A 25,869-nucleotide genomic window follows, 5' to 3' on the forward strand; every position below is an offset into this window, starting at 1 on the left:
GTGCTTCGGGCCCGCCAAATGGGAGGGGGAGACGCAAGATGGCGGCAGCCGCGAACTCCGGCTCCAGCCTCCCGCTGTTCGACTGCCCGACTTGGTGAGTGCCGGGGCTGCTGGGGTTGGAGCGGCTTGGCGTGGGCTAACCGGGGCAGGAAGGGAGGCTGGGTTTTTTTGTTTGTTTGTTTCTTTTTTTTTTTCTAACTAAACGAACGGCTCCAAAGGAGCCTGGAATGATTGAGGGAAAACTGTCCGCTGCGAGGGGCCGGGCGACGTGTGGAGGAACCTGGGCCCAGGCTCCGAAGAAGCCCAAGGTTGGGGGGCTCGAAGGCGTTCACTTGAGGCAGCCCTTGGGAGATCAGCCGCTCGCCGAGGTGCTTCAGGCCTTGGCCCCTAACTTGCCCCAACTCATTGAGAGCCTGGTGCTCTCCGGGAGCATCATACCTGGGCCCCGTGGTGAACGTCCCGGGCGCGCACGAGCAGGCTTCCCTAGCCGGGCCCGACCTGATGCTGCATCCCTCCGTGGCTGCTGCATCCTCAAGGCGGTGCTGACCCTCCTCCCGCGGACTGGGGAGCTCCCCGAGGGCAGGGATGGCGCGGAACTAGCCCCTTGTTCTCGGTGACCAGACCAGCACGAACCTCGGTACAAAAGACACCAGGAGTTGCTGGAATACATCCTTTTCATCCCTCTGGAAGTTGATAGGAGTAGTAAAGTGGCTTAAGCTTTGAGTAGGGTGCAGGATGGATAAATACGCATTGCTTTGCACGAGGATGCCCCCCGAGTTAGAGCCCTTTCTGCTGTTGCGGCTCCTCGCGGTTGTTAACATGTTACTTGTCGGTCTTCTGTTACATTGAGACCTTCAAGGGCAAAACCCACGCGTCCTTCTCAGCTCCTAGGCCCGAGTCACACACATCATAGGATATCCAGAAAATACATTTTGGCTTTAATGTTCATTGTAACCTGTTTCTCGAACAAAATGGGCTTTTGTCCAATGCACTGCCCTTTCAGCTAGTGCCATAAAATGTTGGAGCAGAACCGTGAGATGACTGTGGAATCTTCAATTAGACAGACACGGTATGTTTCTTCTGTGCAAATGTAAGGGCCCTGGAAGCAAATGAATGTTTGGCTGTTTTCTGGATTTCTTTAAGCTTTAAAATATATATATATCCATTTGCTTCAGCCTACAAATTCTTTATCCACACCGGTCCCTGGCTGCACTGATTTCAAGTTTGGGCCAGCCAAATATAAAGAGACTCTTTGAGATCACCTGTCATTAATTGTCAGGTGACTTGACATGCACACATCCCCTTTGGATGATAAAGCGAAGTATAGAGAAAAGTTCGGTTAATTGTGTTTTTATAGAAAGACCTGTTCAAGATACTTGATTTAGGGGGCATGAGTTTGATTTGCCCTAGTTCCCCTAATATACATCTGATTTGGTCTCAAGAGTTCATGGGGTAATAGATTCTGCTTAGTTTTGTGGTGAGACTAATATCGATCAGTCCCCAAACTAATTTTTGTTACTGTTTGGTTGGTTTAACATTTGTTTATTTGGGGGCAAGATCCTGGCTGGTCTGGAACTTGCTATATAAACTAGGATGGCCTTGAACTTAGTGATCCTCCTGATGGGAATTCAGATGTGTGCTTCCGTGCCCAGCAAAACACCTGGTGTACTCTGTCTTAGAGTAAAACCCCAGGTTAAACCAGGCAGAGTGGTGTATGCTCTAATCCCAGCACAGAGAAGGTGAAGGTAGGAGGCTCAGCTGTTCAAGGTCATTCTCAGATACAAACCCACTAGGGTTTGAGGCTAGCCTGGGATAGATGAGACCCTGCCTCAAAAAAACAAGCAAAAAGAAGAAACCTCTCTAGGTGAAGAGACATACTTATACCCTGAGCTGCTTTCTCTCTGAAGTGCATAGCCAGTGTTAAAATGCAGCGGGTTTTTTTTTTTTTTTTTTTTGCTCTAAATTCAGATACACCAAAATCTCCTCTGGAACAATTGAATCACTTGGGAAGAAAGTGTCAAAGGTAGATAGAAAGATCTCACAGTGAAGTACGTGACACTTCTGTTCGAACACGAGCTAATTATAGGCTGGCAGGAAAGCCACGATGTTGAATGGGGTAGGGACTGTAAAAGGCATTTATGGACTCATCCTGAAAAATGCTTCTTTTTCCTCTTCTTTTCCAGGGCAGGCAAGCCCCCACCTGGCTTGCATCTGGATGTAGTGAAAGGAGACAAGCTAATCGAGGTATTGAAATACACCCCCGTTCTAGAGGTTTTCACCAGTGACTCACTTTCCCACCCTTCTCCTTTGCTTGTTTTCAGCAATGCTATTTTCTTCTTTGTTTTTTAAGGTTTTTTGTTTGTTTTAAGACAGGGTCTTTCTGTAGTCCTGGCTGTCCTGGAGCTCCCTGTGTAGACCAGGCTGGCCTTGAACTCACAGAGATTTGCCTGTCCCTGCCACCCAGTGCTAATTAAGTGTGTGCCACCACACCAGCTTGGTTTGTTTGTTTGTTTGCTTGCTTTTTTTTTTTGTTTATTCTTTGGTCCCCCTGTTAAAAGCTCATGGGACTGAGGGTGTGTCTGTAATAGAGTGGCTGTCTAACGTTTGAACAACCTTTTTAGATTCCGTCTCCAGCACTCAACACTCTCCTCTCCCACGACACTCAGTGTTTCATTATTTCTCTCACCTTGCAAATGGAGATAGCTTTTAACAGGTCATGGGCCTGCAGGGCCCAGACAAACTGGGATACATAGTTTACAATAACTGAGGAAATTTATGATATAAATTGAGTTTAAAATTGAAGCTGCTTCTATGAGATTAAGGGTTAGTTCCTTTGGGATGGTGTGGTTAGGTAGGACACTTGTCAAAAAAGAAAACGAAATGGAACTGAAATCTGTTCGTTTAAAACTAAGGGTAGAAGCAAAGTACGCTGGCAGACACCTTTAATCTCAGCACTTGGGAGGCAAAAGAGGCAGGTCTCTGGGAGTTGAAGGACTATACATTGGGTCCCTGACTGGGAAAAAACGGGAGAGACAGAATCAATCTCTCTCTCTCTCTTTACACACACACACACACACACACACACACACACAGACACATAAATAAAATTATAGTTAAATACTATAAAGGAAATTTTTGTTGGAATTACAGCTTTTGCACAGGTTTTTAGAGTCTCTATCACACCAGACTCTAAAGTGCAATGATTAGCTGTTAGTTTGTATTAGGGTTTTGTTGTTTGATTGGTGTTGAGACAAGACCTCGCTATGTAGCCTTGGTTGACCTGGAACTTACAGAGATCTGCCTGCCTCTGCTTCTCAAGGACTAGGATGTTATTCTTCTGTATTTGAGATAAAGTTCCACTCCTATAGCCCATAGTGGCCTGTTACTGTGTAACCTGGCCGGTTTCAGAGTCTTAGGTCGTCAGTCCTACCCCAGTCTCCCAAGTGCTGGGATTGTGTGAGTCATCATATCAGGCTTATTTGTGTTAACGTATGTAGTTATGTACCAAGAAAGAGAGGTAAGTCCACTGGTTTCATAATTAGACATTAGTTTCAAAGTTCTGTTATTAAAAGTAATTGCCCCCCCCCCCCCCCCGCAGGGTTTCTCTGTAGCTTTGGAGCCTGTCCTGGAACTAGCTCTCATAGACCAGGTTGGCTCGAACTCACAGAGATCAGCCTGCCTCTGCCTCCCAAGTGCTGTGATTAAAGGCGTGCGCCACCACCGCCCGGCTCTAAATGTAATTCTTTTTTTCTTGGTGTATATAATAAACATACAGATGCTAGCTTAAAAAGTGAGGAGTCTTAGGAGTGGGGTGGGGTGGCATAGCAGGAGAAATGGCCTGTCTCCTACAGCCCCTTTGAGTTCTTTTATGGAAAAGATCTTTCATGGAAGGGGGCATCTCAAATGGATATTCTAGGAACTAGTTTAATTAAAAATATCTGGAAACCTCTTTTACTCCAGGTGGTTCCATAGGAAAAATTTTTGTTGCTATGTAGACTAGTGTGAAATTTGAAGACATAGAAATCTGCTTTGTGTGCTGGAGAGCTGTCTCAACATGTAAAAGGCTTGCTATACAAGCCCAACAGCTTGAGTTGGATCCCTGGAACTCATCTAAATGTGGAAGAAAAGAACCAACTACACAAAGTTATCCTCTGACCTCCTACACTGCCTGTTTCTTCCAGTATACACAGAAACAGAAAAATAATAATAAGAAATTTAAAGATAAGATTTATTTTGTTACTAAAACTCAGTAAATCTTTAGTTTGCAATAAGAATAAACATGCAAGGGACTGGAGAGATGGTTCAGAGGTTAACCATCAGAGGTTCTTCCAGAAGTCCTGAGTTCAATTCCCAGCACCTATACGGTGGCTCACAACCATCTATAGTTAGATATGGTGCCCAATTCACGCACGCAGACATACATGCAGGCAGAACACTATCTACATAATGAATAAGTCTTTCAAAGGGCCTTTACCTTATTCAACACCGTATGATTATTGGTCTCCATCTGCTGGTATTGTTCTTTTTTTTTTTTTTTTTATGGTTTTTCGAGACAGGGTTTCTCTGTAGCTTTGGTGCCTGTCTCGGAACTAGCTCTTGTAGACCAGGCTGGCCTCGACCTCCAAGAGATCTGCCTCCCGAGTGCTGGGATTAAAGGCGTGCGCCGCCACCACCCAGCTGCTGGTATTGTTCTTATCTTTCATTTCTACAAGTGCTGCGTTGCACACTATTGTGAAATTATAATCCATAGATAACAATTACAAGAATAGACCTGAGATGTGTGTGTGTGTGTATTTTCCCAGGCTAGTTAGTGATTAGACAAGGGTCTCGTGCATTCTAGGCAGTGTTCTACTGCTCAGCTGTACCCCTTAGCCTAGGTGTATTTATTTTAAGGATTTAGATTTGACCAGCACTTGATACTAACCGAGCTATCTATATCCTAGTCTTGTTTCAAGGCTTGTGATATATCGTGGTAGTTGGGTTAAAGAAGTGCAATATTAAAGTAAAAGCCATGAGTCTTTTAGGCCCAGTGTGTAAAGACACACTCTGAGTTATAACTCAGAGGCACATCTGGATAGTGATCAGCCATAGCTAGCCAAAAATTAGAGCAAGAGCATTGCATGATTGAGTCACTTTTTAACGTACTTTCTTAATTATAAGAAGTGTTTTTCATTAATACTCCCTTTTAACATTTCTGTGGTTGGTATGCTATTGATTGTGAATGTGTGTGCCTGTAATATGAGAACCCCCCCCCAACTCAATCTCTAATGTCTTTTGCAGCCTAGAATCCTTGCTTGTAACCCACTGTGAACACTGGTTTATTAGCAGACAAGTTAGTGAGGACACAATCTTCATACATAAAAATATGAGTGAGAAATACAGTGAGATTCAACCTTCATAAATGCTACCTTAGAAGACGGTGTTAATGTTTCAGAACTCTCCATTACAGCTTGTAACTCGCTATGTAGATCAGGCTAGCCTCACACTCACAGAGCTCTGCCTCTGCCTCTGAATAATGAGTGCATTCCCCAATCACCATTTTGAGACAGAGTCTTTTAGGCAGTTCTAGAACTTACTATGTAGCCCAGGCAGACCTTGAATCTATAGTAGTCCTCCTGTCTCAGCCTCCAAAGCGCAGGGAGTTTAGGCCGGAGCCACTATACCAGGCTTCCATTGTCTTAATAGTAACTTTTTTTTTCTGGAGGGGGCAGCATGTGTGTGGTTTTGAGTCAAAGTCCCAGGAGCTACCCCATGACTTTCCTGGAACTCACTATGTAGACCAGGCTGGCCTTTGATTTATTGTGATCCTCCTGCCTTTACTTCCTTAATGCTGGGATGTAGTGATGTTTCATTTGTATTTTAATAAATAAAGCTTGCTTGAAATTCAGAGAATAAAACAGGTGCACTGATCAGCCTTACAGACCAGGCAATGGTGGCACACACCTTTAATCCCAGTAGCCATACTAACATGCCATAGAAACCCTGTGGTAATGGTGCAAGCCTTTAATCCCAGCACTAGAGAGGATGGGAGGAGACAGCTCTCACACAGTCTCATTCTGAGATTCCTGGAGGCAGGATTGCCATTTTCAGACTGAAGTAAAGGTAAGAGCCAGGGGCTGGCTGTTTTGCTTTTCTGACCTTCAGGTTGAACCCCAATATTTCTGTCTCTGGGTTTTTATTAATCATGCTCCACTGGGGGTACAGGCTTGGCCTCGAACTCACAAGGATCCGCCTGCCTCTGCCTCCCTCCTCCCAGCTTTATTTACTCTTTAAAACATTCATAGCTGGTTTATACTTTAATACTAATGGATTAAGGAAATTATATAATGTAGAGGTTAGGTTTTAAATGCTCAAACTGGGATCTGGAGAGGTGGCTCAAGCCATTGAGAATCTCTGTCATTTCAAAGGACTTGAGTTCGATTCCTTATATTAAGGTTGGGCAGCTTGTAACCACCTATAAATCTGTATCTAGGGGATGAATGCCTTCTTCTGGCTTCCACCTGCACACATGACATGTGTTGTACACAAACTCATAAAGTAAAAATAACCTTATTTTAAGGTGGGTCCCACTATGTAGCTCTGGCCTGAAACTCGCAGAGACTTGCCTCTACCTAGAAGTGAAGGCATTTACCACATGGCTGGCATTTTTAAATGCTCAAATTTAAATGGGTTTGTGGTATATGTATGTAATCTTAGCACCTAGGAGGTAGATGCAGGAGGGTCAGAAGTTCAAGATCATTCTGATTTTTTTAATATATTTATTTATTTATTTATTATGTTTAATATGTATTTTATTTATTATGTATACAATATTCTGTCTGTGTGTATGCCTGCAGGCCGGAAGAGGGCACCAGACCTCTTTACAGATGGTTGTGAGCCACCATGTGGTTGCCAGGAATTGAACTCAGGACCTTTGGAAGAGCAGGCAATGCTCTTAACCACTGAGCCATCTCTCCAGCCCCCTATTTATTTATTATGTATACAATATTCTGTCTGTGTGTATGTCTGCAGGCCAGAAGAGGGCACCAGACCTCATTACAGATGGTTGTGAGCCACCATGTGGTTGCTGGGAATTGAACTCAGGACCTTTGGAAGAGCAGGCAATGCTCTTAACCACTGAGTCATCTCTCCAGCCCAAGATCATTCTGAATTATACAGCAAGTTTGAGGCCAGCCTGGAATATATGAAATCTTGTTTTTTAAAAAGGAAAGGAAAAAATAATAAACTGTAAAATTAAGTAGATTTGAATTTTATTTATTTATTTTACTTTTTAATAATTTATTTTTTATTATATGATCATTGGTGTTTTACCTGTATGTATGCCTGTCTGAGGGTATTGGACTCTGGAGTTACTGACAGCTGTGAGCTGCCATGTAGGTGCTGGGAATTGAACCTCTGGAAGAGCAGCCAGTGCTCTTAATCACTGAGCTGTCTCTCCAGCTTCTTTATTTTATTTTATCTTATTTTTTTAAATGTAAAGGGGTTGGTATGTCTCAATATTGCATCTCTAGAATGGAAAGGATGTCAGCTCTAGGGGATTGTCATCACTGATCATACGTTATAAAACATATGACAGGTGAGAGCATAGCAGTTGTTGCTGCTAATGATGCCAGAAGTCTTTTTTGCATGAGATGTGGGGACAGTAATACATACGTCCTGAATGGTCAGACCCCTTCCTGGTACATTACCTACCCTGAGTTCAAGGGCTTAGTCAAGGGTGAATAGATAATCTTGGTTTCTGGCTTTCTACCTCATTGTGCATCTCTTCTAAGCTTTCTGCTGGCTTTTCTCAGGTTTGTTTTGTTGTTGTGTGTATGTGTAAGAGAGAATGAGAATAGGGCCTAGGCTGACCTTGAACTTGCCTTAACCTCTGAAGTTCTTTTTGTTTTCTGATACAGGGTTTTTCTGTGTGGCCCTGACTAACCTGGAACTAACTCTGTAGACCAGGCTGGCCTCATACTTGGGGATCCCCCTGTCTCTGCCTCCCAGGTGCTGGGATTAAAAGTGTACCCCACATTGCCTGGCTTGAAGTTTTAAGGTAATAGCTATTACCATTCCTGGCATCTCGGAGATTTTAGGAATATAGGGTGGAATGGCTCCAGAATGTAATGAGACCTTGTATTTAAATGAAAAAGACAGCATATTAAATGATGGTCATCCAGTGCTCATTCTACATTACTAGACCACTAGTGTCAGGCTAGAAATAAGAATGCGTCAATAGTAATTCCCGTGTCCTTCATCCTGCGACTGTAGCGCATGATTCAGCTCAGAGGATGCACTTCCTTTTTCTGCCCTTCCTACTCATTTACTGATCAAACTATCTTTTTTTTTAAGGGAAAAGGTATTTGTGCTGTATGTATGTGAGTATTTTGCCTACATTTATTTGCACTGTGTGCATGCCTGATGCCTGTGGAGGCCAGAAGTCACATTCCCTGGAAGTGGAGTTAGAGTTAGGATCCATCATGTGGGTTCTGGGCGTCCAAATCTGGGTCCTCTGTAAAAGCAGCCAGTGTTCTCAACCCCTGTGTCATCTTTTCAACCCTATTTATTTCTACTCCTTTGAAACAGGGTTTTACTATATAATGACCTTGGCTGTGCTGGAGCTTACTATATGGCCCAGGCTGGCCTCCAACTCTTGAGATCTCCCCTGTCTGCCTCCTGAGTGCTGGTGTTAAAGGCATTCAGCTATCACTCTGGCCCTTAGTAAAATTCTTGTTTTAGGGGGCTGGAGAGATGGCTCAGCGGTTAAGAGCATTGCCTGCTCTTCCAAAGGTCCTGAGTTCAATTCCCAGCAACCACATGGTGGTTCACAACCATCTGTAATGAGGTCTAGTGCCCTCTTCTGGCCTTCAGGCATACAGACTTAATGGCTTGGCCCATTAGCTCTAGCTCCTTATTGACTAACTCTTATATTAATTTAACCCATTTCTATTAATCTGTATATTGCCGTGTGGCTGTGGCTTACCGGGTAAAGTTCCCAGCGTCTGTCTGTGGGGTGGGGGTGGGGGACTTCTCTGATTCTGCCCTTCTTTCTCCCAGCATTCAGCTTAGTTTTCCCCACCTAGCTAAGTTCTGCCCTGCTATAGGTCCAAAGCAGTTTCTTTATTCATTAATGGTAATCACAGCATACAGAGGGAAATCCCACATCACCTGGAAGAGCGGTCACTACTCTTAATCATTGAGCCATCTCTTCAGTCCCCAGAGTTACATTTGAAAAAGAAAATGGATACAAGAATTCTTATCTCACAGGGAGAGGCCACTTACATTTAATAGAATTAAGAACAGTTTTTTTTTTCATACCAGTTCTATACTGTGGAGAATTGTGTTTGGCAAGATGAAATGTAATCCTCTGTCAAAAAGTCTTAGCCTAGTAAACTGCTTTGAGTGCATAGAGGTGGGCCTGTACAGAAAGCATGGGGGTGGAGGGTTCCAGACAGCCTTTTTCTGTAGCTTTAGCTGTCCTGGAACTCGCTCAGTTATCAGGCTGGCCTTGAACTCACAGAGATCCACCTGCCTCTGCCTCTTGAGTACTGGGATTAATGGCACATGCCACTACCGCCTGGCTCATAGAACATTCTTGAGGTAAGTTTGTGCCACTGACTTGAAAGAAGTATTTAGAAATAGGTAAAGGCATTTATTTTTGCTGCTCAAAAGCCCAGATCCCTATTCTTCAGCTAGCAGTCCTGCCCTGAAGACATTTTTGCTGAACTTGAATGAGTCCCTTACCTTGGGGAAGAAGCCTGTTGTTTGGAAATTCAGTGGCAATCATGGAGTGGGTGAATAATATCCGCAGGGGCCAGAATGAACTAATGGAATAATATGTTTTCTGGTTGGGTTTTTTTTGTTTGTTTGTTTGGTTTGGTTTTTTTTTTTTTTTTTTTTTTTTGGTTTTTTGAGACAGGGTTTCTCTGTGGTTTTGGAGCTTGTCCTGGAACTAGCTCTGTAGACCAGGCTGGTCTCGAACTCACAGAGATCCACCTGCCTCTGCCTCCCAAGTACTGGGATTGAAGGTGAGCGCCACCACCGCCCAGCTGGTTGTTTTTTTTTTTTAATGACTTATTTATTTTTATTTTTTGTGCAATGGTCTTTTGCCTACAAGTGTCTTTGTGAAGATGTGGGATCCCCTGGAGTTACAGGCAGTTGTAGGCTGCCATGTGGGTGCTGAGAATTGAACCCAGATTCTCTGGAAGAACAACCAGTACTCTTAACCACTGAACCTTTGGGTGTTTTATTTTGGGTTTTTTTTTTTTTTGTTTTGGTTTGGTTTGTTTTTCAAGACAGAGAATCTCTCTGTAACTGCCTTAGCTGTCCGAAACTCTGTGTAGGTCAGACTGGCCTCAGTCTCACTGCCTCTGCCCCCCAAATGATGGGATTAAAGGCCTGCGCCACCACTGCCTGGTCAGTATGTTTTATATTAGCTAAAAGTGAGAGAAGAATGCATGCTGGCTAGTTTGGAGCTAGTGTGCCTGTGGAAGATGTTCCCAGTTTGGATCTTTTTTTTTTTTTTTTTTGGTTTTTCGAGACAGGGTTTCTCTGTGGTTTTGGAGCCTGTCCTGGAACTAGCTCTGTAGACCAGGCTGGTCTCGAACTCACAGAGATCCGCCTGCCTCTGCCTCCCGAGTGCTGGGATTAAAGGCGTGCTCCCAGTTTGGATCTTATAATGGTCAGAAGCTTGCATGGGAAAGCCCCTGCACTGATCTCATGAGACCCTAGACTTAACAATGGGAGATGCTTTTCTCAACTGCTGGAAGTTTTACCTATTCAAGACTCTTCACTTAGATGTTTGGAAGTTTCTGCTAAACTTAGTTGCAGTAAGACTGAAGTAATAATGCAACTTCATATTTATTTAGAAACTGATTATTGATGAGAAGAAGTATTACTTATTTGGGAGAAACCCTGATTTGTGTGACTTCACCATCGATCACCAGTCTTGCTCTCGAGTCCACGCGGCCCTGGTTTACCACAAGCACCTGAAGAGAGTTTTCTTGATAGATCTCAACAGCAGTAAGTGCTTGCCCCCTCCCCACTCCCTATGGGGACTGAAATGCTGTTCCAGGTCTTGGGCTGGGAAACTTTTTTTTAATCCGGCTCTTCTTTATTTCTGAGTTTCTCTTATTTTTTTTTTTAATCATTGACTGAGGAGAAAAGATAGTGGAGAAAATAAAAATGGCATGAAGGAACTCAGAATGTTGATGTTGAAGTGCTTGTGAGACTATGGTGAATTCTGATCAGCTGAAGCTGAAATCATGAATAGTGTCACTGGTATGCAGCAGTGTAGGGTGTTTACAAAATACTTGTTTTGAGCAATCTTTATTATTTACAATAGGTTCTTTATCCCAGGTATATTTTGCTTTAACTGAATTAAAACAATTTTAATTTCATAATTACACTGTATTTAATAAGATTTTAAGCTTTGCTTTAAATAGTCTACAGAGATGCAGTTGAGACTTGCTGGTGTAGACTGCTAAAGTCTGCTTGTTTGCCATGATAAATAGAATAAAATGTGCAAAATTGTACTTCTCTGCTCATCAGATTGACCCTCCCACCCATCCGAGCACCCACAGACAAACATCTCCCCAGTCTCCTTACATAAGGACTCCATGAGCTTTGTCTTAGAAGTACTTATCTTTTCTTTCCATTTCACAGCATGTAGAGTGCTGCCATGGAAAAATTCACACTCTGGTAGGATTTGGCTCCTCTCCTGTGCTGGGGAAAGCTCACGATGCCACCAGTTTTCGTGTTCTTAGAGTTGTAGCCAGAGAGGGCAGATCACACCAGTACTCGCCTCGTGCCTTGAGCATGGCTTCTGCTAGATTGGACCCAGAATGGAGCCAGCCTTTCTGGCATCAGAGACCAGGCAGTGGTGTTAGTGTGGAGATGAACAGATTTGAAGGTGTGTGAGAGATCCACTGAAGAGAGGCAGAGCTTCCTAACCCAGGACAAGATGGAGTGAACCCAATGACTTCATCTTGAAAAGGTTTTCTTTCTGCAGTCATAGTGGCACGTGTCTATGTTCCCAGCACTCGATGAGGCAGGAGAATTATGAATTCAAAGTCAGTTTGGTTGACATAATTCACTTGAGTCCAAACTGACTACATAGTAAGTTGAAACCTAGCCCTAACTACATAGTGAGTCCCTGTCTGAAAAACCAAGGGCTGGGGGCTGGAGAGATGACTCAGCAGTTAAGAGCCCTGGCTGTTCTTCCAGAGGATGTGGATTCAATCCCCAGCACCCACATGGCAGCTACCAAGTGTCTGTAACTCTAGTTCCAGGGGACAGAACACCCTCACATAGACATACACACAGGCAAATCACCAACACATATAAAATAAAAAGAAATAAATTTAAAAAAAAAACAACAAAAAACCAACCTACCAGCTGGTAGGTCAGTGGTGGGCTGACTTCCTAAGAAAGTCAAAGATGATGCTTTCCTTCAAGAACACTAGCTGCTTTTTCCTTCTCTCCTTACGTTTCTGATGTGGTTATTCCCAGCTCATGGCACTTTCTTGGGTCACATTCGGTTGGAACCTCACAAGCCTCAACAGATTCCTATTGACTCCACGGTCTCATTTGGTGCATCCACAAGGGCATACACTCTGCGAGAGAAACCTCAGACGTTGCCATCAGCTGTTAAAGGAGACGAGAAGATGGGTGGAGAGGATGATGAGCTCAAGGGCTTACTGGGACTTCCAGAAGAGGAGACCGAGCTTGATGTAATTCCTTGTTGTTTTTTGTCTTTGGGACCCTTGTTTTTGCAGTGTGTAGCCATTCTTCCTAATTCAGAATGATAGTAGCAGGAGGTTCTTTCAGTGTGGTCATGACAGTGCTTTTGGCCAGCTGTGACCAGGTTCCCTGCACATGTGTGCATGCCACTGAGTTCAGAATATGGAGTTGGCTCCCCGGGAACTGGAATTACAGAGCTACCATGTGAGCTACCATGTGAGTGCTAGGAATCCAACACAGGTCTTCTGGAAGAGTAGACAGTGCTCTTAATTGCTTAGCTATATCTGCAGCCCCTGTTTTTTCTGTTCTTATGCCTACATAGAGCTACATTGTCCAGTGCAGTAGTCGCTAACCACATTTCATGTATTCTGTCTTCACATACTTTTGGGTAACATGTTTAGAATTCAGTCAACTCTGTCATGAGTCTGTAAACAACATAACTTTATACAAAGTTGAAGGGTCTCATTAAGTATGATCTAGAGTTGATAGAAAGTTTGTGGGAGCCTGCGTAGACCCCTGAGAATCTGCATGTTTTGCTATCCGTGGGAAGACAAACACACCTTGTATACGCATGGAAGACTGTTATCTCTGTCATCACAAAAAGTTCTGTTGAACAACACTAGCTTAGCAAAGTCAATACTTGCCTTCATTTGGCCCTTTTCGTACTGACCAGACAGCTCAGGAATCTTTAAGAACTAGATTGCTGGGCTGGAGAGATGGCTCAGAGGTTAAGAGCACTGCCTGTTCTTCCAAAGGTCCTGAGTTCAATTCCCAGCAACCACATGGTGGCTCACAACCATCTGTAATGAGGTCTGGTGCCCTCTTCTGGCCTGCAGGCATACACAGACAGAATATTGTATACATAATAAATAAATAAATAAATAAATAAGCAAACTAGATTGCTTTTGGACTGGAGAGATGGCTCAGTGGTTAAGTTCACAGGCTGTTTATTGTTCCAGAGGATCCTGGTTGATTCTCAGCACCCACATGGTGTCTAACAACATCTGTAACTCCAGTTGCAGAGTTGTAGGCATGCACATGGTGCATAGACATGCATACAGGTAAAACATCCACATACATAAAATAAACAATAAAATAAATTAAAAAAAAATTAAAGACGAGGCTATTTTTGTTTTTATAGTTAAGGATGCCTATATGGCCAAGCATTTTATAAAATTTAAGTTCAAAGTGATAAAAATTTTCTTCTTTCAATCTTTCACTTTATTTTGGTACTGGGGATTAAGCTCAGGGTCAGGTGCATGCTAAGTACTCTACAACCATCTGTATCTCCAGCCTGTTTTCAAGAGACTGACCCCAGGAATTTGTGATTTCATGTGTCTGTTACTATAGTGGTGTGGTTTGTCTGTTCACATGGGGTTTTTTTTGTTTGTTTGGTTTTGGTTTTTCGAGACAGGGTTTCTCTGTAGCTTTGGAGTCTGTCCTGGACTAGCTCTTGTAAACCAGGCTGGCCTCGAACTCACAGAGATCCGCCTGTCTCTGTCTTTCGAGTGCTGGGATTAAAAGTGTGCGCCACCACTGCCTGGTACAAATACAGTTTTAACCGGCCCTGTACATTTACTGTTCCTATACATTACAGCAGCTTCCCAGCTTCCAGAAGAAAAACAGTGGCAAATAACAATGGAGAAGTCATTTTCTTATGAAGTAGCCTCATGTCTAGGGGCCTTGGTGCTTGCTAGTCACTCTTGTCTGTTCCCCTCCAGGCTCTTGTGTGTTTCTGTCTTTCAGTTCAGTGTGTTAGGTCCTCCGTGAATTTTTGAAATACCTCAGGCTGCAGTACAGGTTAGAGTTAAGTCCAGTGAAGTGAAAAGAAGCAGGAAGCAGTGCTACGGCCAAATTAATCATGAGATAGATGGACGGGTAATTGTCAGTAGAGCTGAGGCCAGGTGCTGGAAGAAGACTGGCAAGATGGTAATGCCAAAAATTAAATGCACTGCCAGTGACCTTAAGAATTTTAACGAAGAAAGTCAGGTATGATGACTCATTCTTGTGATTTCAGCACTTCCTCACACAGAGGTGAGGCAGGAGGATTGTTTGAAGTTTTAATTCTTGGCATAAAGTCATGGTAGCGCTCCTTCAAGACCAGGAAAGTAAACCACCATACCTCATTTCAGAGGCACCCTGTACCATCCCAGCCTTTCCCCTCCGTTTAAATGGCATTCTCCCATGGTCAGTGAGGATGCTCCGTGTTCTCTATTAATAGTTGTAATTAGGACAGTGTGAATCCTCTGAGGGCAGAAGGCAGTCTCGCTGGCCTTGGGAGGTCAGTGGAAGCCCCAGATGCTTTATCGCCTTTTATTTAGTATTTTCTCTGCAAAACTCCCTATGTGCTAATTCTAGCCTTTCCTTTGTGAACCTTGGCTTAGAACCTGACAGAGTTCAACACTGCCCACAACAAACGGATTTCAACTCTCACTATTGAGGAGGGAAATCTGGACATTCAGAGACCAAAGAGGAAGAGGAAGAACTCACGGGTGACTTTCAGTGAAGACGATGAGATCATCAACCCAGGTAAGAATGCTCCCTAATTTCTTTTCTTAGTAATTTTTTTATTTCATGTACATTCATGATTTGCCTGCATGTATGTCTGTGTGAAGGTGTCGTATTCCCTGAAATTGGAGTTATGGGCAGTTATGAGCGGCCATGTGAGTGCTGGGAATTGGGAATTGAACCCAGGTCCTCTGGAAAGAGTAGCCAGCCAGTCTCTTAACTGCTGAGCCATCTCTCCAGCCACCCCCTACTTTCTTTTGATGGAAAGGTTAAGGTCTCAGTAGCAAGCACAGTCTGTGGGCATTGGGGATGTTCCTGACTGAAATTAGCTAGAAGGTGCTCTCCTGTGAGAGATGATCTCTGAAGTTCACTAGCGCAGTACTGTGGGCATCCAGGCATTATCTAGTTACCATTTAAAAGACGGGACTAAAGGATCGGCTATGAACTGTATAGTATATAAACAAGCTCATTCTCTACTCACCCAGTATGTCATGGTACATGAAGGTTTAAGTGAGGTATGGCTTTTGCTACCTTCACTCAAAACAGCATTCTTGTCTCTGGTTCTGAATGGGTTTGGTAGCTTTAAGGTTGGAGTGCCATCTTACCACCATGACTTACATTAGAAACTCCTCTCTGTCCCCTGCAGTCTGTGTGGAGATGACAGCAAGGTGAGGGCATCAGTTTGTAGGGAAGGGTGCTGCCTTAGGATTCTTCTGCTGTGCAGAGACACAATGGCAGGGCAACCCTTATAAAGGAAAACATTTAACTGGGGCTAGCTTACAGTTCAGAGGCTTCCTCCCTTACAGCCATGGCGGGAAGCATGCCAAGAATGCAGGCAGACATGGTGGGTGCTGGAGAGGTAGCTCAGAGTTCTACATCTTCACCGTAGGCAGCAGGAAATGACAGTGACACACTGACCAGGCTTGAGCTTTTTAGAGCCCACCCCCTAGTGACACACCCACTCCAACAAGGCCAAACTTCCTACTAGTGCCATTCCCTGTGGGCCTATGGGGACCAATTTTTATTCAGACCACCACAGACCCCTAAATTTGCCGGTTTGTTGGGTCACTGCTCATTTTATTCAGACCACCACAGACCCCTGAGTTTGCCGGTTTGTTGGGTCACTGCTCATTTTTGAGCGTTTGTTGCATCTCAAGTGACTGACAGATGGGCGGTACTGAGTGGCAGCACGTGCGTAGTGTGTTCAGATGCTGAGAGAATGACTTGCAAGTTCTACATTCAAGTTCAAAATATCAGTTATTTAAACGGGACCTCTGCTCCACTGACAGCCCATGGTGGGATGTGGGGCCAGGAATGACCAGTGACGTAGGGGGTTTTCCTTCAATTAGAACAGCCTGGGTTCAGGGTATATTGGGACTCATCAAGTGCAATTCAGAATTGCAGTAAGAGAAGGTTGGGACAGTCACCCTTGTGCAGTCCTGAGTGAGCTCCTGAGTCCTGGTTCTCAGTCATCTGTACAATCCTCTGGATGCTGGGGCTATAAGGGAACAAAGGGAAGCCCAGCTCCAGTAGGACAAAACCAGAGCCTGTGGGTTATGTTTAGAAAGACCAGGCAGCATGCGGGTCTCTGTGAGCTCAAGTCCAGCCTGGTCTACAGAGTGAATTCCAGGACAGGCTCCAAAGCTAGTTTCGAAAAAAAACAAACAAGCAAACAAACAAAAAAAAACCCCATAAAAACAAAAGAAATCTTCCGTCTGTAAAATAGCTTGCCAGGTAAAGGCATTTGCATTTGAGTTTGGTCACCAGAACCTCTGTATTAGAAGAAAAGACTTCCATAGACACACACTTCTGCACACAGAGAGATACATTAATGCATGCATAGGTGCTTAAGAAAAGCCTTTAGGAGAGGGGGACCTGTGACGAACCTGGGGCATCTGTCCAGTGGCACGTACATGTTGATAGTGCATGGAGTGGATCCTTCCCAGAGCAGTGGTGTTAAAGGAAATGCTCAGGCAGACTAGATGTCCAATCTGAGAAGCTTGCTCAGAGGTCCTCATAGTTTTCAGTACCAGGGACGGAAACCAAAGTGCTGTATATTCTAGCTAGCTTGAAAAAAGAAGTCAGAAATCAGCACCATGGAGCCTTACCAGGCAATGTGTTGGTTAGGCAAGGCATCATAGTGCTTACCTGCTTACTGAGGCATCTCTCCAGCCCCGAGGAGTTTGTTCTCACCAACCTAGAAACTGATGAAGCTAGGCTACCTAGCTCACATACCACCATGGCAAGGTTTTGGTGTGTGCGTGCACTCTCATGCGTGTGTACATATATATACACACACAGATGTGTTGTATGTGGACCGTGTACCTGCAGAAGCCAGAAGAGGGCATTGGATCTCCTGGAATTTCAGTTAAAGTGGTTGTGAGCTACCTGGTGTAGGTACTAGGAAATAAACCCGTATCCTCTTGAAGAGCAGCAAATGTTCCTTTTTTTTTTTTTTTTTTTTTTTTTTTTTGGTTTTTCGAGACAGGGTTTCTCTGTGGTTTTGGAGCCTGTCCTGGAACTAGCTCTTGTAGACCAGGCTGGTCTCGAACTCACAGAGATCCGCCTGCCTCTGCCTCCCGAGTGCCATTGTGGGGTTTTTTTGTTTGTTTTTTTTTGTTTGTTTGTTTGTTTTTTGTTTTGTTTTGTTTTAAGATTTAAAATCTTATTATGTATACAGTCTGCATGTATGCCACCAGACCAGAAGAGGGCACCAGATCTCATTACAGATGCTTGTGAGCCACCATGTGGTTGCTGGGAATTGAACTCAGAACTTCTGGAAGAGCAGGCAGTGCTCTTAACCTCTGAGCCATCCCTCCAGTTCCCTTGTTTTCTTTATTTTAATTTGGATAGCTTTTTATTTATTTATATATTTAATGTATGTGTTAACTTATATGTGTGTATGGGTGTTTTGCCAGCAAATGTGTCTGTACCACATGCATGCCTGCAGTAGCCAGGGAAGGGACTATGCAACTGGTCTATGTTATGAATCGCCATGTAGGTGCTAGGAATGGGGTCTGGGTGCTCTAGCCAGTGCTCTTAGATTTGACTGAACTATTTCTTGTTTCATGCCCCTGACAGAATCTCATGTAACCAAACTCAGTGCTGAGTTGCTGATTTCTCCTGCCTCTGCTTTCTGAGTGTGTGTGCCACGGTGCCTGACTTAATGTCATGTGTTAAAAGTTTAAGGTGATGGCACCTGAGAAACAGCACTCATTTTCTGTGATGATATTAAGCTGATGATTGCTTAAAGTTTTTGTGTGCCTTCTTCTACTCACTCAGCCTTTGGTGATGCGACCTTTATATTTATTGTGGAGCAGCCCAGCCACCTCTCTGCTTGGAGAGTACTTGACACTTTGGTGTTGGGGCTGGAACGATGACTCAGCAGAGGACCCAGGTTCCATTCCTAGCACCTATTTTGGGCAACTCCAAACCACCTGTAACTCCAGCTCCAGGGATCTGACATTGTCTTCTGTACTGTTGTAGTAGGAGCAGCGGGGCTGCGTCCCCGGCACCCGGGCCCCCGCACAGCTAGCTTTACCCGAAATAATTACACGGAAACTGTATTCTTTTAAACACCGCTTGGCCCATTATATCTAGCCTTTTCTCGGCTAACTCTCGCACCTGGACTAGCCCATTTCTAATAATCTATGTAGCCCAAGAGCTAGCTTACCAGGAATGATCTTAACGTGCGTTTGCCTGGAGTGGGAGAATCATGGCGACTCACTGACTCAGCTTCTTTCTCCCAGCATTCTGTTCTGTTTACTCCTCCCACCTATGTTTTAACCTATGAGGGCCAAGCAGTTTCTTTATTGCTTAACCAGTGAAATCAACAGATTGATATATGACACTCCCACATCACTGTACTCCATGGACACATGCACTCACACACTTATCCACACTTGTGCAAAACTGAAAATCCAGAATTTTCCATTTTCAGACGGGGTATCACTATGTAGCCCCAGCTGGCTTGGAAGTGTATGTAGGCCAGCCTTGAACTCAGAGAGATCCACCTGTGATGTGTTGTAGCCTGTGGTTTGGTACTATGAATTCTTCAAAGGCAGGGTAGTACCACACTCTTCTCTGCATAGTAGCCAGTGCTTGAGGCTGAAATAGTGACTGAAAGTGGGTTCTGTACCTCTCTTGTGAGTCCAGAAGCTCTGTAGGGTAGTGGGGTGTGTCTTAAGCCAAGAAAAGGAACTGCTTTGACAGGCTGCTCAGACCCTCTAGTGAGAGTTGGGAACTCCTAAACCTGTTCTTTGCTGGTGAACAGACATGGCGGTATGCGTGGTTATGGCCACTTGTCATTACATTTGTCACTAAAATGGTCTGCTGTTTTATCTGCCCTCAAAAGAGAAATAGAAAAAAAAACTTCTGGGAAGGCAGTGCATCACACAGGCCTGGTTCTGCTTGCTTGGGTTCAAGTCCTGGCCCCTCCCGTCTCGGGCAACCGGACCGGCCTAGTGCATTGTCTCTTCCAAACCTTGGTCTGTTTCTTACCTACTCAAGGTGGTTCAGCAGTCCCTGCCTCATGGGGTGTTGGGAAGACTTAACACGTTAGTATTAACGTGCTTAACGTGTTAGTACTTAGTATTAGCTTAGCTGTATTTTCCCGTTTGAACGAGCTGATGGTTTGGTGTACAGAATCCTTTTTTCTTCCAACCCTGCTCTCATATCCTTTTGCAGAGGATGTGGATCCCTCTGTCGGTCGCTTCCGGAACATGGTGCAGACTGCAGTGGTCCCGGTCAAGGTAGGAAACACCTATTGAGAGTGTGTGAAATACTAAGTAGTCTGGGCTCAAACCACCTTCAGGATAGAACTCTGCTGTAGTACATGTGCTTACCAGAGTCCTGACTGGTCCCCAGCTCTACAACAACCCCCCCCCCCCAAAAAAAAAGAAGAAAGGAAGAGAAAAGGGGGGAGGGACTGTCCTATATAGATGATTGTTTATCTGTGTAATTTTAAAACATCTGGTGCTTCTCTCCCTTTAAAAAAAAATCTCTTTAATTTTTTTTTTTTTTTTATATATACCACATGCATGCCTGGTGCCCTAGAAAGCCTGAGGGAGCATTGGATTCCCTGGAACTAGAGTTAAAGACAGTTGTGAGCTGTTATATTAATGCTGGGAACTGAACCTGGGCTCTCAGCAAGAGCAGCCAGTCCTCTCAGTTGCTAAGCCATCTCTCCAGCCCTCCTCCTCCCATTTTCAGGGAGACCCTCACCCTGTGTCTCAAAAATCCTGGAGTCCTCGTACAAGGACTTGAGGTGGCCAGCCAGAATAGTGTACAAACAGTTTTCTCTGGAAGGGTAGTCATCTTCCCTCAGCAGGCAGATGGCTCTACCTTCCTTTTGTCTTCTCTGCTTGCTCAAGGTAAAAGAGAAACATTGATGTGGTTTAAAACTTATTTTGCCAGTCTGGTGGCATGCACCTTTAATCCCAGCACTCGGGTGGCAGAGACAGGTGAATCTCTGTGAGTCTGAGGCCAGTCTGGTCTACAAAGTGAGTTCCAGGACAGCTAGGGCCATTACTCAGAGAAGCCCTGTCTCAGAAAAACAGAACCAAAAAAAGTTATTATGGCTTTTTAAAGATTTATGTATTTATTGTTTTTATATATATAAATGTTTGCCTACATGAATTTCTTATGTGTGTGCCTGATGCCTTCATATGTCAGAAGAGACTGACTGTCTGGTCCCTTGGAACTATTGTTCCGGATGATTTGAGCTGTCATGTTGGTGCTGGAAATTGAACCTGGGTCCTTTACAAAAGCAACAGGTGCTCATAGCTACTGAGCTCTCTCTTCTACCCCAGCCATGACCTTACAGTATGCACAGGAGTGGCACAAATTGAAGACCCTGTTCTAGATCTCAGGTTAGGTTTACAGATCAGTGTGTTTAGGAATGGAGTGGTAGAGCTTACCAAAATGCCCTCATTCTCAGATTGCTGAGCTCCTTGGTGGGTAGAACTGCCTAAAGGATACACATTGCCCCTTACCCTGACAAAATACCTGCTACATAGGTGCCCAAAGTGCTGGCAAGAAGCGAATCAGCATTGCTGAAGGAGGTTTGAGTTGTTCGGTCTTTAGAAGGCGGTCGTCTTTGATCCCTGTAAGGAATGGATTCTAGACTACTCACACTCTCAGCCAGGTGCCCAGGTCAGGTACAGAAAATGTGTTATCTGCTGGTTCCTGCACACTTCTCTGCATGCTCTGGTGCTGAGGGTGGAGCTCTCTGACTGGCACCGTTCCCAGCTCTTCACACTTTAAATATCTAAGTTACTCTGTTTTCGAGACAGGGTTTTTCATAGCCTGTCCTGGAACTCGCTCTGTAGACCAGGCTGGCCTCAAACTCAACAAAGATCTGCCTCTGCCTCCTGAGTGTTGAGATTAAAGACGTACGCTACCACCATCTAGCTAAATTGCTCTTAATACGTACTACATGGTAAGAGCTGTTAGGCTAGACGAGAGGAATAGTGTAATGGTAGAGCATCTAGGCTCAATCCAGCAGTACAAAAATAAATGGTTGTTACACCTTATTGTATGAGTAATAATGAGCCAAAAAGGGAAAAAAGACTACGTATTCCCAGGAGAGATGATTTCTTTTCCCCAAATGTCTTCCATCTGGTTTTTTAAATCCACACTTGTGGAACCCATTTACATTAAAGTAAATTGACAAGTAATGTCAGAGTTCCTGCTTCATCTTTAAGTTAATAATAATAATAACAAAACTCTAGGAGTGGGGACTTGATGGTGCCTATCATTGCAGTGCTTGGGAAGTGGAAGCAAGATGATCAAGAGTTCAAAGTCGCTGGACAATAACAACACGTGCCTTTAATTCCAACACTCAGGAGGCAGAGGCGGGTGGATCTCTGAGTTCAAGAACAGCCTGGTCGATACAGAGAAACCTTGTCTTGAAAACTTTTTTAAAAAGTTCAAAGTTGGGCTGGAGAGATGGCTCAGCGGTTAAGAGCATTGCCTGCTCTTCCAAAGGTCCTGAGTTCAATTCCCAGCAACCACATGGTGGCTCACAACCATCTGTAATGAGGTCTGGTGCCCTCTTCTGGCCTGCAGGCATACACACAGACAGAATATTGTATACATAATAAATAAATATTTTAAAAAAATAAATAAATAAAATAAAAAGTTCAAAGTCATCTCAACTGCATAATCAAATTCAACACCAGCCTGGCTCCATTTAGATTCTTTATCAAAAACAGCTGACAAGGTAGCCCGTGGATAAAGGTCCTTGACACCGAGCCTGCTGACCTGAGTTCAAACCCTAGTGTCCACAGGGTAGGAGAGGACTGGCTCCTGCAGGGTGTCCTCTGCTCCCATAAGTGTATTGTGACAGACATACACATGCGCGCTTTATGTGGGGAGGGGATACGAGACAGGCTTTCTCTGCAGCCCTGGCTGTCCTGGAACTCACTTTGTTTACCAGGCTGGCCTCTACCTCCTGAGTGCTGGGATTAAAGGTGTGCTGCTACCACCACCTGGCTTAATAAATAAAATTTTAGGTACAACAAGCAAGAGTCCTGGACAGGGCAACTGTTCCACATAAGTGATGCCTTGTGATAGAGTCTCTGCAGGATGCCGTAACCCTGACACTCTCCTGAGTTCCTCTCTCCATCTTTCCGTATGCTCTGTTACCATACAAAGCCAGCAGGCGCCTCTGTGTCGGTGTTACTGTGGTGTAACGCTTGCGTGTCTGTTATCCCAACAGTTTGTATTTGTAGTTTGAGTTTTGACACCCAGATGTGTGTGTTTGACCACCACCTCATTTGAGATAGGGTGTTCCCCAACCCTTTAAAACTAGTCTTCTCCCCTTGGCTCTGGGTTCCTAGTGAACCACACACATTCTTGACACAAATTTGATTACTCTTGAACTGTTTAAAAATTGGGCACCCAAGGCCAGGCAGGTGTGGTGGTGCACACCTTTAATCCCAGCACTCAAAATGTAGGCAGGTAGATTTCTTAAGTTTGTAGCCAACCTGGTCTAGAGTGAGTTCCAAGACAGAGCTACACAGAGAAACCCTGTCTTGTAAAAACAAAGCAAAAAAACAAAAGAAAAAAGGGGGCACCTAACTGGGTGGTGCATGCTTGTTGTTCCCATCTAGTTAGAAGGCTGAGGCAAGAGGATTGCTTTGGTCCAGAAGTTCAAAGCTATATATAGTACATAGTGCCAGTTGAGTGAACATGGTGTCTTCCTTGGTGCAGAGACCACGTTGCCTGAGGGGAAGTAAACCAGCCCTAGTTAGAGTCAAAACTGATTAGCTAGGTGACTGTGAACAGGCTCTGCTGTACGGTAACAATGAGCCTCTGCCCTACATCTTAGAAATAAGTTTCCAAAGGAACTGGGCACCCAACATGGACTTAGCACTTCTTATGTCCCCTGCCCCCAAAATAAGCAAATTATCACTTTAATTTCTTACTTAGCATCAACCTAAGAGAGAATGGGTTTTGCCCTTCAAATAAAGAATGGTCCTAGTCAATTCTGGTAGTACACACCCTGGCACGTGGGAGGCAGAGGCAGGTGGATCTCTGTGAGTTTGAGGCCAGCTTGGTTTATAAAGTGAGTTCCAGGAGAGCCAAGACTACACAGAGAAACCCTTTGTTGAAAAACCAAAACGGGGTAGTCATTTGCTCATTTTATTGTGAGTTGTGTGTATGTATCTATGTGGGAATGTGCACATTAGTGAGTGTGTACCCTTGGAGGTCGCAGGTGTGGGGTTCCCTAGAGCTGAAGGTAAAGGTGGCTTTGGTAACACAGCAGTGTCCTCTCTCTCAGCTTGATTTGGATAACCAAGCATTGCTGTTAGCTGGTAGTGGTGATGTACGCCTTTAATTTCAGCACTTGGAAGGCAGAGGCAGGTGGATCTCTCAAGTTTAAGGCCAGCCTGGTCTCCAGAGTGAGTTCTAGGATAGCCAAAGCTACACAGAGAAACCCTGTCCCAAAAACAAAACAAAACAAAACAAAAAAACCCAAAAATGTTCCAGGACTGTGTAAGAGAGACACTTGTCTCAAAAGACATAAAAAGAGCCATTGCTTAGCTGGCATCAGACCCTGAGAGAGAGTTCAGGAACAATGGGCTACAAAGTGGAACTTTTCCCAAGTGTTAGCTTTCTAAGGCTAGAATGGAAAGAAATTAGGGCTTCACCTCATATCTCCTTTCTGTTTTTTCCCCTCTCCTATGGCAAACTACAGAAGAAACGGATGGAGGGCTCTGGCTCCCTGGGCCTGGAGGAGACAGGAAGCAGGCGCATACAGAACTTTGCCTTCAGCGGAGGACTATACGGGGGCCTGCCTCCCACACATAATGATACAGGTTCCCAACCTCATGGCATCCATGGAACAGCACTCATCGGTGGCTTGCCCATGCCATACCCGAACCTCGCCCCTGATGTGGACTTGACTCCTGTTGTGCCGTCGGCAGTGACCATAAACCCCACACCAAACCCTGCAGTCTATAACCCTGAAGCTGTAAACGAACCCAAGAAGAAGAAATACGCAAAAGAGGCTTGGCCTGGCAAGAAGCCCACACCTTCCTTACTGATTTGATATTTTTGGTTATGGAGCGGGTGGGATGGGTGGGATGGGTGGAGGCTGGCAAAGGGGCTAATGAACTAGGGAGGAAACTTTCTGTGTGTGCGGTATCGTCTTTCAGAAAGTCTCCTGGGCCCCTAATTCGTAATATTGAGACTAGGGGTGGGGCTGAAGTGCCAGTTAGAGACCTGAGTCAGAACACGGAAGTGTGGAGAAAGGCTCCCCAGGCCCTAAGCAGACTGCCCTGGTGCTCTCCCTCCGCCTCCACCTAGGTCCGTTTTCGGCACACACGGCCAGGTGGAATCCAGAGCTGTGGAGGAGGAGGTAGCCTCATTTAAATTCATTTCCCTTGTGAGTCCCAGGTAGCAAAATGGTTGCCATGGATCCCAGGTTGGTTGGTATTCTTCATTTATTAAACCAAGGTGTAAACTCAAGTGTTCTCTTAGGTCCATGGTTTTGAGGTCCAGTAATTAGGCCTTTCTCCTCTGTCCTTCCTGCTGGAGTGAGACCATTGAGTTCCCTTTGTGGCCAGTGTCATGGGCACAGGTTTATGGGTTTTTACGGTATTGTTAGACTTGACCTGTTTTCCTTGTCCACTCGGAACACTCCACTTGCTAGTTGGCATTTAGTTCCTGTGCTGCCCTCCTGTGGCATCAACTTTTGTGTGTGCCATGAGGCAGTTTCTTAAGAATATGACCAGTTAGGGTGGCTCATGATGAACAGGAAAAGACTGTACTTTGCAAGGGCCAGGTTTGTATCAGGAGGACAGTGCCCAGCTCTTGGTTTGGAGGCTCCCCCCTGAAATCCCCCTTCCCAAGTGGAGCATTGTGGTTATTCAGAGCTCCAGGCTAGACCTGGCTAACAGGAGACAAGGTAGGAACCATTGTATGAGCTTTGTACAGATTTGTACATTTGTGTAATAGGGCCTTTTCTGCTTTAAGTGTAGCTTTTTACCTGTAACCTTTATTACATTGTAAATTAAATGTAACTTTTGTCATTTGGGTGGTCTTGAGTCTTGTTGCCTGGAGACACTTATCAGGGGGCATGACTGTTGTCCTGGGAGTTGGTGCTCTGCCCCCTGTAATTACCACAAATAA

At 44.6% G+C, this 25,869-nt stretch overlaps 1 protein-coding gene and 1 non-coding gene across 3 annotated transcripts; both read left to right on the forward strand.

Moving 5' to 3' along the window:
- Ppp1r8 (protein phosphatase 1 regulatory subunit 8) lies at positions 1-25,869 on the forward strand. 2 transcript variants are annotated; one of them, XM_041653189.1, is made up of 7 exons: positions 1-94; positions 2,184-2,244; positions 10,851-11,004; positions 12,493-12,713; positions 15,108-15,252; positions 19,918-19,982; positions 24,434-25,869. In XM_041653189.1, exons 1-7 carry the CDS (start codon positions 39-41, stop codon positions 24,785-24,787), a joined length of 1,056 nt encoding a protein of 351 aa, XP_041509123.1. In that variant the 5' UTR covers positions 1-38; the 3' UTR covers positions 24,788-25,869. The 2 variants fall into 2 exon arrangements, with proteins under 2 accessions (XP_041509123.1, XP_041509124.1); XM_041653190.1 differs by lacking the exon at positions 1-94 and adding an exon at positions 8,335-8,360 and having other exon boundaries at positions 2,230-2,244.
- On the forward strand, positions 4,908-5,072 carry LOC121448966. The gene has a single exon (XR_005974434.1).

The sequence above is a fragment of the Microtus oregoni genome, unplaced genomic scaffold (genome assembly GCF_018167655.1).
Source record: "Microtus oregoni isolate MIOR12 unplaced genomic scaffold, Mior012 000005F_ref0000423, whole genome shotgun sequence".
NCBI lineage: Eukaryota > Metazoa > Chordata > Mammalia > Rodentia > Cricetidae > Microtus > Microtus oregoni.